The sequence below is a fragment of the Bactrocera tryoni genome, chromosome 3, assembly GCF_016617805.1.
Source record: "Bactrocera tryoni isolate S06 chromosome 3, CSIRO_BtryS06_freeze2, whole genome shotgun sequence".
In the NCBI taxonomy this organism is placed as follows: domain Eukaryota; kingdom Metazoa; phylum Arthropoda; class Insecta; order Diptera; family Tephritidae; genus Bactrocera; species Bactrocera tryoni.
Window position 1 is genome coordinate 26,109,020 of NC_052501.1, and position 13,629 is coordinate 26,122,648.

Sequence of the window (13,629 nt, forward strand, 5' to 3'; positions counted from 1 at the left end):
ACGAGATTTACAAACGCAATTTAATTACACAAACGAAAATTACATAAAACTTTGGAAACGAAAATTTCGTGCATTTGTTGTAACGTGTGTGTGCGCGTTTAGATTTTCGCAGCAAAGCGGCTGAAAAAACAATCGAGCAAACGAAAAGTCTAATAGAAATTGGAAAATATCTCTACACACGTTTGTTTGAACTCTGTTGCTTCGCTCCCTACACGCGGCGATAACAAGAAAAGCAAGTAAAAACTAAAAGACGCACAAAAGAAAAGTCGAAAAAATAAAACAAAATTTGAAAAAAAAAAAATTTAAAAAATTAAAAAAAAAACTTGAAAAAAATTTGAAAATAATTAAAAAAAAAAATTATCTACAATAACAAAAAACAAACGCTCATTTGTTAAATTCGAACAAAAAACAAAACTGTTTTTTCCCCCCCAAGTGTCGTGTGAAAAAATAATGATTAAAAGTTCTTCGTCGATTAAAAATTTGTGGTTGTCCAAAAGCGCCCATTTAAATGCATTGCTCGTTAATGGATTTGTGAGTAAGCGTGCTAAAGCGACTGCTTTGAGTTTGGTTGAGAATTTGGATGAGTCGACGGCGAATGGCAACGGTCTTAACGGCAGCGGCAAGAACAACAGCAACGGCAAAGCGACGACAGCGCTGACAGCCAACAGTGGCAACAACGACACTAGCAACAACAACAACAGCAACAACGGCACCACCAATTTAACCGAGGCGAAACAACAAACATACTACAACAACACGGTATGGTTAGATGATCGCAGCAAGTATGGCCACACCGGCAAGGAGTTGCAAGAGAAAATTGCCGCAGAGGTGAGTGACGCACACACACGCGACTTTTGTTGCAAGGAAGCTGCACTAGTTGCTAGTTGCAATTAAACTTTTTGATGAATACCATGTTTTCGTAACACATTTATAATAGTAACAACAACAACAACCATACCCTGTTAACCAACCCAGTCATGAGTATCGATTTTCACGCGTGATATAACAGCTGAATCGCCCACGCAACACACCCATTAAAATGAGTTTGTATATATGTACATATGTCACATATGTATGTGTGTATCTGTGTTTGTTACGCGCGTTTAATGTATGCCACACTTTGCTTTATGTGCTTTCCTCAGCTGGGTTAACAAATAAGCCCGTATTTTCTATAAAATTTCGTCCTTAGCGCGTTCGTGCTGGCGCCAAGCTACAATTAATGCATAAACCGAAGGCTAATTGTCGGCAATTTGTCTATCGGTTATCGTTAAAATCGCTTTGTGCTTAAATGCAGCGCTGTCAACAAATGCTCTTAATGCTTAAATAAAATGTCTAAATACAGGGTGTTGCTGTATAAAGTGCCGAATTAGCGAAAAACGATAGATAATACCGCCAATTGACTTTGTTGTTGTTAAAACTAATCAAATACTTGGTGTAGGATATCTGCAATTCGACTGAACTTCTTTTTTGATTTGAGGTTAGGAATTTAGACTTCAGTGCAACACAGAGATAGATGGTTCTTTGACGACTCTTCATCCACGGCTAAAGATTCCTAGAGCTGGCGTGTTTTCATCCATTCGGACGACATGACTTAGCCAGTGTAGCCGCTGTCTCTTAGTTTGTCTATGTCTAACTTCTTCATGGTCGAGCTATTGGACGTCCACTTCATCGTCATCAATTGGGGAATCGTGTGCACCATCTCCTGGTGTTATGCTTTCACTGCCATTCAGCAGGCTTGAGAAGTCTTACCTTCATAATTTTAGTATGCTTTGAACATCAGTCACTAGATCATCTTTGGGGATTCTATAAGAGTATGCTCCGGTCTTGAAACCTACTGTTAGTCATCGCATCTTTTCGTAGAAATTACATGCATTACCCCTGTCGTCCAGCTTGTCAAGCTCATCGTACTTACGCGTCGGCCTCAATCTGTTTTTGTCTGCAAATGCGTGTCGCTTCCCTCTTCAACTCTCGGTATCTATCCCATTCCGCACGAGTTGTTGTCGATAGTAACGATAATTGATAGGCAGTCTGTTTTCTCTCCACTGCAAGACGACACTCCTCATCGTACCAGATGTTTTTTTTTTGCCTTTTCCGAAAACTAATGGTTTCGTTTACAGCTGTACTTAAGGAGGTTGAAATGCCATCCCACAGTTCCCTTATACCGAGTTGTTGACGAGTGCTCTCAGAGAAGTGCAAGTCGAGTAGAAAATCTTTCTGCTGTCTGTTGTGATTGCAGTTTCTAGACTTTGAACCTTCTTGTGTTTGCTGTGTTTTCACTGCAACAAGATAGTCATCCGATTCGAAGTTAGGATCTTATAGCGTACGAACGTCTAAAACACTGGAGACGTGCCTTCCGTATATCACAGCATGATCGATCTGGTTGGTGGCTTTTCGATCCGGAGATAGCCAGATAGCTTGATGAATTTTCCTATTCTGGAATCTAGTACTAAAGATAACCATATCTCGGGCCCCCGGCGAAGTCGATCAGCCGCATCATGGGGCTGAATTTACCGACCGTTATGTCAAAGATATCTTAAACATGATTTACAGAACAATAATCACCTTCCAACCCAATCGATAGAGTCATCAAGCTGTGATAATCCATGAATATACATCTGTATATAATATACATGCTTCTTCAAATTAGCTCCAAATTTGAGAGTTTCAGAGTCGAAAGTTTTTAGAGGTATGAGTGTGTTTAGAGAGGTATGCAGATTATTGGTATGTACTGTATATTTGATAACTTAACGGTGCCTTAGGATTTATTAATTTCAAATTTAGTTCGTTCCCGCCAAACAGTAGACCACAAAGCATTAACTTGAAATTTTCTATGGAGAAGTTCAACCGCTGAAACCACAATATTAGAAAGCCTGATCCAACAAAAATCGGTATGAATTCGAACTATCAAAATTACCATTAAATGGAATTCATTGGCGATAAGTGGATTTTGAGGGTTTTTGCCAATCCGGATTTAACAATACGAAAAATTTAACAATACTATTATGAAAGACGATTAAAGTGAGGGTAATAACCACTTCTGAACCTTACTTTGTGATATAATAACAATAACAGTAATCCATTGAATTTTTCCTAAGTAATACACTGTATAGTCCGTATACATGTTTTTGTTGGCTTTGTTATTGCGGAAAAACTTGTCTGTACATGTACATATGTATTTTTGTCAAGTGACATCTCTGCTGGCTAGAGAATATTCGCTAATAATGCCCAATTCCCACCTTATTACCCAGTACATAGCGTTCTATGCATTTACATACATATTATGTACGCATATATACAAATATGTGTATTGGAAATTGTGTGTTAATAGGCAAATATTGACGTTTAGGTGTAATTTCTTTTCGCTAAAGATTTCGTTTTGTTGACAAAAATTATTTTTTAGCCGCGTAGTTTTCTTTTCACAACAAAAATATCAAAGTTGTTTAGCACTTTGCTTGATCCTTTGTACGAGTATTAAAAAATATGACGAAAACAAATAAATATAGCAAAAAATATTATAAAGTACTTACAAGTATGTTTATACTTGTTTGAGTTTTTGTGCAAGAACATATTAGTGAATCACTTTTATAGTACATATATTTACAAAACATACATATGTATGACCATGTGATGCACTTTGCTGACAAGCCCCTTTGGGGTGTTGCTAAATATTCCAGTGGGCGTATGCACCGCACATGTTACTTCAGCTTATTAGTTCGCAAACTGCAAACAATGTGGTTATATTGGCTTGACTAATTTATGTTAAAGTTTATTGGATCGATAAAGTTGTTTGAAGATATTAAATTTTATTGGAAAGAAGATATAATATACATATACTTGTATAGCTATATCGTCAACTAAAATGCAAAACAACGTATCATCAAAAAGATGGAAATTGTGTTTTTATTGCTTACGATTCCCTACATCATACTACATACATACAGGTATATGTAGCATAAAATTTTCAACTTTCGCTGTCAATTATAACCAATATATAACCAATATAATACCAATATATAACCAATATATAACCAATTTCTAACCAATATATAACTAATTTCTAACCAATAAATAACCAATATTTTACCAATATATTACCAACATATTACCAATATATAACCAATATATTACCAATATATAACCAAAATACGACCATTATATAACCATTTCATAACCAAAACTCAATTGTTTTTCTAGTATATGATTGGTATCTATTATATCGTTTTTCCTTCGCATGTAAACTTATGAAAAGTGATGTTAGATTATTTTGCATTTTAGGTGACGATATATTTACTTTTATCACCCATGTAAAGTATCCCGAAGTGTCAAAGTGTTCACTGTTCGAATTCATGAACTTTAATCATATGTGACCTGGTCTACGAAAAGGGAACTAACGTGCGAAAACTAGTTTTCTGGGAAAAGCTGTTAAAAATAATCGTCAGTTTCTCGTTATCTCATTAATTGCTCTTTTTTTGACACCTAAGCTCCCTTTCCGTAGACCAGGTTACATATAATTAATGCTAGAACATTTTTTTTTATTATAAAATTGTGGGCATTATAAATATTACATAAATATTTGTAAAACAAGTAAGAAAGAGGTAAGCTCGGGTATAACCGAATATTTCATATTCTTGTCACTAACAAGGATTAAAGCCTTCAAGAACTTAAGGGTGGTTAGTTATATGAGGTTTAGGGCGAGTTTTCATCCGATTGTATTCATTCTAAGCACAAAGATGTACCGTTATAAGAAAAACACACTCTCTCAATTTTATAAGGATTGACCGATATATGCGGTATAAAGTCACCCGGAAGTTCGAAAATCTTTTTATTAGGTATATGGGGGCTAAGAGTGGTATTGATCCAATTCAACCCATTTTTAATACACAGAATTACTATTGTCGGAACAGGATTCTCTCTGAATTGCAATTGTACATATATCTCACACATTGACCGATATTTTCGGTAAAAAGTCTACTATAGATTCTGAGGTCCACATATTCAGTACCTAGAGGCTTGAACAGTTTTGGCTCGATTTGAACAATTCTTGCTAAACTCTAAAGGCATTATTCGTGTAAAGTTTCAATCCGTTATATTAATTGCTTCTTAATTTGTACCAGATGGAATTTAGAATTGTGCTATATGATATTAGAAGTAGGCGTGGGTGTATTCTGATTTGGTACCATAAAAATGTCAAAGGAATGCCGCATACCGATTTTGGTTGAATCGGTCAGGAGGGTCTCGTGATACATACTGTCCATTAGTTTCATCATCTCGATACAATTTACGTCTCTGGCATCTAGTTATTGATTTATTCGTGATACGATTATCTTTGCTTTTTTTTTCTCAGGAACGCGAATGCCAAGTTTCGTCAAGATAGCTCAATTTTTAATCAATTTACAGCGTGCACGGATGGACGGCCGCACAGATAGACTGTCATCGGGATTTCAACTACCAAACAAAATTAGTTTAAGCTCGATGTCATTAAGACGTAACAACCGGAAGGAAACTTCGGAGTCTATAAAATAGATATCTTATGATCAGCGTAACGAGTTAAGTCGTTGTAGCCATGTCCGTCTGTATGTATGTATATACGCGAAATAGCCCCTCAGTTTATGAGATATCGATCCCTTAGTGTATAAGATGTCGGAACCCCCGATATTGGACAACTATAGTATATAGCAGTCATACAAAGTGAACATCGGAATAAAGTGCTTTCATGAATAACTTTTTCATTTAACGAGATATCTTCATGAAATTTGGCAAGGGTCATAATCCAAGGCAATAATGCATCCGAAGAAATTACAAACTGAACGATCGAAATCTAGTTCTTTTAAGGAGTTTTTTGTACTTGTGAAGGGTATTATAGTTTCGGTGCAACCGAAGTAACGTTTTTTCTTGTTTTATTTTAATATTCAATTATAAGTTTTTTATCTAATCTGAAGTGATAAAATAAATATTTAACGAATAATATTGAAATATTTATATCTTTTTATGGGCTAGGAAACTTTCAATGATTGCTTATTAATTGATTTGGCTTATAGGTTTCTTGGATTCGATGAAATAATTTAACGGCACTCCTACATATAGTTTTATACAAATACCATATATGTACATACATATATGCATATTTATATATAATGTTTTTATATTTTATATATGTATATACCAGTATTTTTAAGCTTTCGAAATATATTATATTCAAATATGAGCTCTGAATTAAAAATTGATTAATTTAAATTCTTGTAAACTATCTAAACTAATGTTTTGTCAATTTTACTGTAGAATTCCAGCTTTGTAAAATTTCAAGATTTAAATATATGAACAGAAACTTACTAGGTCCAAGCAATGAAAATATCTATGGTTAATACCTTGACGAAGTTTTACAGGACTCACCTAAAAAATAGGAGAAAATGTGATTAAATAATTTAAATAAACTTAATTAATACAGACGATTTAATTACAAACTTATGTACATATGCATATGAATATACAGTTCAACTTTCACGACTCGAACTTCTCTAACTTGGCTTCTCCTTAACTCGAACTCTTGAATTGCCAACAGAAGTCAAGTTTCATACAAATTTTCTTCCGTAACTCGAAGTCTCTCTAACTCGAAGTATTTTTGTGGTTTATGTTGGTTCGAGTTATGGAAATTCAATGCTCTTCATTTTGAAAAAATTAAAAAAAAAATTATTTGAAATAGCTGAGTAATCACATTGTAACAATGACGCATCTGCACAGTGCAGCATGCTCATACAAGATGTGGTAATAATTATTTTATTTAAGGCTATAGTTTAGTCTAGGATTTGAAGCCAAAGTTGGGGCCAGTAGCCGCTTTTTTTGTATCAAAATGTCAATACAAAAATATTTTAGAAACTTTTCTCCTATCCCTGGAAGAAGTTGTCGAAATTAGGTGGATTAGGTGAATTAGGTGGCTCTAGACTAATCAACTTAAAACTTAAAAATGCTGATAATTAACATTTTCCGCTTTCTTTATAAAACTCAAATTTTTTTTAAAGATATCGTATAAATGTTTGTAAAAGTGTTACTTAGCGTTAATTTTTCGAATGCTGATTTTTTGGAATAAATTAACATTTTTGTTTACAAATTGAAAAAAAAAAATATTTGACAGTTCTCTATTTAAGGGGTTACATGGGTTTACGAATTTCAAAAAATCGAATTTTTTTATTGCCTAATTATATTCTACAACACTTCTAGAATATTGTTCTAAATTTTCAAGTTGCTCCCAGTAATAGTTTCGGAGATACAGGCTTGAGAATTTATGCGCTCGAGGACAGCTAGGCTAAGTGCGGCGTCTTTAAACGCGTTTGTTTTCGAAACTGTGTCTTTGAAGTCAGTTGGCGAATGTTTCAGTTCAGTTCAGTTGAAGAATTTTTTTCGTTTACAATTATTTGAAAAAAAAAATGTCACGAAATTTTGACTGAAATTTTCATTATTTTGTAAAAAGGTCTGCCAAAAAGCCAATTTTCAGTTTCTTTATCCTTCCAAGTTCCAAGTAGGGGTTTTAACTAAAATACGTATGTATGTATTTTTTAACTCTGGATGATCCTGTAAGGATTACCGAGTTCAAAATATTCTTTTCAAAAATTTCAGAATTTCTTAACAGAACATTAAAAAAAGTGTTAGGAGGTTAGTATTGGGGAGAATTGCTCACTGCAAAGATATGGCTTCGACATTTCATATGTGTGTATGTGTATTAATCTTCTTTGAAATTTGTAAAGCCTGGTACTTAAACATCGAGTATTATGTTAGTTTTTCTTTTAGTTTTTATCTATTTTGGATTTTATAAAAATTATTATACCCTGAACAGGATATATTAAGTTTGTCACGAAGTTTGTGCCCCCGAAGGAAGCGTCGGAGACCCTATTAAGTATACTTATATGTATATAAATGATCAGTATGTTGAGCTGAGTCGATTTAGCCATGTCCGTCTGTCTGTATATATACGAACTAGCCCCTCAGTGTTTAAGATATCGTTTTGAAATTTTGCAAACGTCATTTTCTCTTTAAGAAGCTGGTCAATTGTCGGAACTGCCGATATCGGACCACTATAACATATAGCTGCCATACAAACTGAACGATCTGAATCAAGGGATTGTATGGAAAACTTTCGCATTTAAGGTAATAATATAATCTACGAAAAAATTTTTCAGATCGGATTACCATATAGCTTCCATACAAACTGAACACATAGTTACTAAAAAAAAATATACTTAACAAAATTAAGATTTTCTGACCCCACAAACCACGAGAAAAAGTCATGCATGTTTTTGCTTACTTGTAAATATTTTTTCTCAAAATTTTAGGCTATGCAAGTGCTTTCTTTTATAGCTCTCTTGTAAAGTGAAAAAAACAATTTTACGATTTTTTTATGTGTACAAAACTATTTTTATGACCTTTCTGTTTTATTTTGTGTCTCTTTATTTGCTCTTTTTCGCGTCTACATTTGCTTTATTTACATGTGGTTTACGCTTTAATGTACTGAAACACACATATATAACTACATATGTATATATATTAGGGTGGGTCAAAGATCGCATACATTTTTTCGTTTAGTACCTTGCAAAATTCAACTTCCTACAAAATTCACAAACTGAAATATTTTTTCAAGTAGTTGGAAGCGAGCTATATATTTTTCTATCTGATAATAAGAAAGAATAGAAAATGGCAGAGGACACTCATGTTACAACTATGTGAAAAAATATTCGTTGTTTTGACTCAACATGATTTATATACATATATATTCACATACATATATACATTCTATATACTTTTTATAAGCAGTTGAAAATTTTAAAGAGAATTTTGATAAAAGATAAACCCAAGTTATGTAAACCACAAAGTTAAGCTGCAAACCACAAAAACATACATACTATGCATGTAAATACATATATTTATGTATTGCCACGGAACGAGAATTTTAGTTTGGAGAACAAGAAAAACCCAAACGAAGCCAAATCTGGTGCTTGATCGGTGGTAGTCATTGCGACTCAGCTCTTCATACCCAAAATATCCACCAAAAACATTCGAACGGACTCGCGAGAGATATGGAGCTCTCATGACATCTCCCTAACACTTGCCTGAAAATTTGCAAGCACCACATCCTTCACTTTTTTAATACCTTAATCAGTTGAAGAAGGTCATTCAGAACGAGGCATGTCTTCAACGATCTCGCGATCGCCTTTGAAGGCTTTTTATCTTCGTTTCAATAAGCTGCCCCTTAGTCGGCATGTTGTTGATGTACTGGCAGAAAACATTCCTGAAGTAAATTCGAGGATTTGTGCCGAGTTGACGGTTCTTCGGTCCGATAAAAATCCGAGTCCGTTCCGACTACTTAGACCCGACTGTCGTGGAAAGCTTAGTCAGAATCGCCGATATCGACATATCGCTGGCATACAAACTGATCAAAACTTTATTTGTGATGGGTATTCTAGCTTCATTGCAACCCAAGTTAATAGTCTTTTAATATTTATACATTTACATTCACAAACATTTATGTGACTCTTTCTAAAAGCGAAGAAGACAAATAAAACCATTGAAAGAGTGCAAAAATAAACAAAATTAATTGACTCTCAGTTGGCGAAAGAGCGATTGGCGATTGGGTTGCTTTTTCACAACTACTTATGTATACATAAGTATTAGAGTGGATCGACTTTTTCTCTACAATCGTCTTGATAAAGTCTACTGAATATTCTGAAGCACTTTGCATAAGAGAATATAGGTCTAACAACGGTTTCCAATCAGCGATAGGGCGAAATATGACAGCTATATGTTTTAGTTGTCCAATCTGGTAGATTTCGGCAAATAATCGATATAATATCAAAATGTACCTATTGATTAAATTCCATTGGAACATCTCAAAAACTGAAGAATAATTTTTTATAATCCCTAAAAGATAAACTTCGCCTAAAAAATCGCTGACTCGAAACCATTTTCAGAGCCATATTCTCTTAGACAAAATTGTTCTGTATGAACTGAAGAATATTTCCCGAATAGGCGTTTTTTCGTTGTTTTTGGATCCATATAAATCAAGCCGCACTAATAAATATGTATATACATATACATATATATATGTATATGGTAATATATATGTGTGGATGTGTCAATTTCAGCAAACTTCATCGTGTCAACAGTTTAGTATTTATTTATTCTATGACTGCTGGCAAAAATTCACAACAATGCAATTCGAGAAAGAAGAATGTGAAAGAAGTCAAAAGAAAGCAAAAAAATAAACAGACATACATATGTACATATATTTATCTACGTACATACGTATATATCTCCATATATGGTATATACGTATATTAAAAACGTGTATTTGGCAAATATAGAGTCTCTTTTAGACCACGCCTGTAGCAGCAGATGACAACACGGTTGGCTTAGAACAATAGACACTAAAAATAGTCGCACCAACTCGTCATATTTGTACAAGTTCAGCATGATCTACTGCAAGGTACCTTGGCATACACGTGCCACTGATCAAATTTGACCCGGACTGAACCATTTAAAGTCGAGAATTTTTTTTCCCTCGGTTGGTACAACTTTCTTGTGTGTTAAGTTTGATCTTTATATGATAATTACTGTGTTTTTGGCAGCTGTTTGCGTACTACGCACCTTTGGTCTCTAGAAAGGTCTACTTATATGTGGCTCAAAGAATTCAGTGAAGGTCGTTAAGTTATCTAGAACTTTCCTCCTGCGCGTCGTTTATCCACTCCTTTTAATGACGATAACATCGTAGAAGTTGCTTAAAAATCTTAGCCTTGGTATCGGAGAGTTGGCAGAGGATCTCAAAAGATTTTATGGGTTAACTGAATGCATTTTGGTTAATGTGTTGGATATGAAGCCTACCACTACCAGACTCGTACCAAGAGACCTAAATCTATTGCAAAAACGGCGTCTCAAGAGAGATGCTTGATAACGTGGTTGGGCTCCTTAAATTCTTCAAACGCATCATTGCTGCTGACGAGACGTATCTTTATGAATATGACTTCGAAACATCAAAAATTTAGCGAATGACGTTCCAAAGATGAGGCGAAACCCAAAAGACCACGACAAAGTGAGTCAAAAATCAAATTGATGCTCATAGTTTTCATTGATTGCCATGGTTTAGTTCACAAATGAATACGCTCAGTAGGTTGAAATGGTCATTAAGGAATACTACTTTGTAATTTTGAGACCTCCACGTGAATAAATTCAATATCCGGATTTGCGATCAAAAAAATTAATGAATTTTTCATCTGGATCAAGCCGTCTCATTCAAGCAAAATTGTAACTGACTTTTGGCCTATCATGTAACAAAAGACATCACTCAGGCGGGGTATTCTCCAGATTTGGCTCCATGTGACTTTTTTCTGTTGTCGAAACTGATAGATCTGTTTCAGATTTGGCTCCATGTGACTTTTTTCTGTTGTCGAAACTGATAGATCTGTTTCAGATTTGGCTCCATGTGACTTTTTTCTGTTGTCGAAACTGATAGATCTGTTTCGGGGAATGCGACATGAGTGCATTGGAGACATCACAAATTATTCGCTGAAGGCCATCCCAGGCGAGGGTTATAACAAGTGTTTGGGAAATTGAATTAAGTGTTGGCAAGCCTGTATTGAATCAAAAGAAGCCTATTTTGAAGGCGGTAATAAAGATTTTGAATAAAATACGTGCCAAGTGTGATGCTTTTGTTGGTTCGGCTCAAATTTGATCAGTTGGTAGGCAAATTTTTCAATTTACATACATTTCCAATTACTTTGTGTATCCCCTAAAGCATTGCCTTGTCAAACATTTTCATTTTCTTCGTGTGTATTTAGTCAGCTGTTGTAAAAAAACTGGCAACAATTAGCATTTCCAAAAACATTGATCAGCAAATGTTTAGTGAATTCATACCAAACCGTATTAGAATCTGATGACTCGCAGATCGTACCTACGTAATAGTACATATATATGTATGTATATACTATATTAAATAAATTTATATGGTATATGGCGCACAATTAAATTTTTCGCTTATTATATGCCGTTATTTACAGAATAGTGATAAAAAAAACATCGTAAAGCGTTCATCAAGTGTTTAGTCAAGTGACTCTGCACGTTTCTCTACGTGTTAGACGAACGTGACTAATCTTATCGAGTATTTGTTGGAGTTATTCAGCAAACGGGCGAATAATTTATTGATCACAGTTGTGTATGTTCATCGGCAGGTATCGGTATGGTCGATATGGCGAAAATCTGTGTGAATTCCCAGATTTTTTTTATGGATTTATGAACTGAGCAGATTAATTTGGCGAAATAATAATGAATATTAATATATACCTAATATAGAACGGGTTTTCTGATCACATGACTGGGTGATATAATTTTAAAAATTTAGTACGTTTACTTTTCTGACGTGCAAAGTTATATTGTATTTTATCATATTAATTGATAAAAATGATCATTATTTTCTCAGAAAATTCTATTTTGAAAGACCTAAGACGATACCTTTATCACTGCTCTTCCTTTTAGTGCTTCAACCGCTGATATACTTACTTATGTATGTATATGTATACTTATACAAGTAGTACACAGTAGAGCAGAAAGTAGTAACTATAGGGAAAGCAACGAGTATAATATTAACTGACATTAAGGGTGTGCTCGCTTTATAAGAACCACCTTTTCAACCTATCCACTCAAGTAAATTCATCTAACACGACTTTTCTATAATCTGTAGTTCATCATCATTCATCATTCGCATAGAAGATGTTCGATAGTCTGTCCTTCTACATTAGTCAGTGTATGGTATTCTCAGTCTGCTGACATGTCTGCCAATTAGACAGTGACCTGTTAGCAATCCTATTAGAGTTCTTCCATTCATGGCACGTTTGCTTGCTTGTTGACCAAGTTAGTGATTTATTCCACCGAGACTTAAATATCTCCTAGTAGCTAGAGGCATATACACCCCGATTCACTTGTATAGGTAAATATTTCATTTTTAAGTTGTCTCTTCATTTAGATATCGCAGAAGTTCACAGACAAGTTTAAGGTTATATAGGTTATACATGAATATTTCTTTTTTCGCCTCATTTTCATGGTTCCACCCCATTCAGCTTCAGAGATTTCTTTTTGTTCAGTCAGGGTCAGGTGACCTTGGTGACCAGTGGAAAATGGAATTTCTGGGTGATAGTAATTTGTTTTCAAATTTCGTTGGAGCTCCGCATTAATCGGTATGGCTATGTGTCTACGGCTCAGTTCTGTGTAAAAAAAACTCATTCAACATCTTTAACAAATCTAGATGGTTTAACCAGCTTGTGTTTTTCAACTTTGTACAGAAATATGTTTAAGTCATCATGAATTATCCGGTGTTATGTTGGCTGGAGGATGGAGTCATGTGTAGAAGTTCACGCAAGGGAGGAAAGTTCTCTGATCGCCATTCACTTGGGAGTGGCCAGAAACGTTTCTTTTATATATGGCTCAAGCAGCTCACGACTTCCAGTCTTTCACCAAGTATCCTCTGGGTAGCCTAAGAACATCCGTTTGAAGGCTAGCTAAAGTGAGAAGGCGAAACATCTCCACCACAGGGTTGTGCGCTGGGTTTGGAACCCGCCACGTGGAAAACAGTACCAATGTAAAAGAACAACAAGC

The 13,629-nt window shown here is 34.7% G+C and overlaps 1 protein-coding gene across 3 annotated transcripts in view; it reads left to right on the forward strand.

Moving 5' to 3' along the window:
• The first annotated feature begins 387 nt into the window (after window positions 1-387).
• The window catches only part of LOC120771403 (glutaminase liver isoform, mitochondrial), a 60,767-nt gene continuing 47,525 nt past the window's right edge, over window positions 388-13,629 (forward strand). For all 3 annotated transcript variants that reach the window (XM_040099375.1, XM_040099376.1, XM_040099377.1), the window contains exon 1: window positions 388-828. In XM_040099375.1, coding sequence (XP_039955309.1) covers window positions 451-828 — 378 coding nt within the window. In that variant the 5' untranslated portion in view covers window positions 388-450. The remainder of the gene's footprint in view (window positions 829-13,629) is intronic.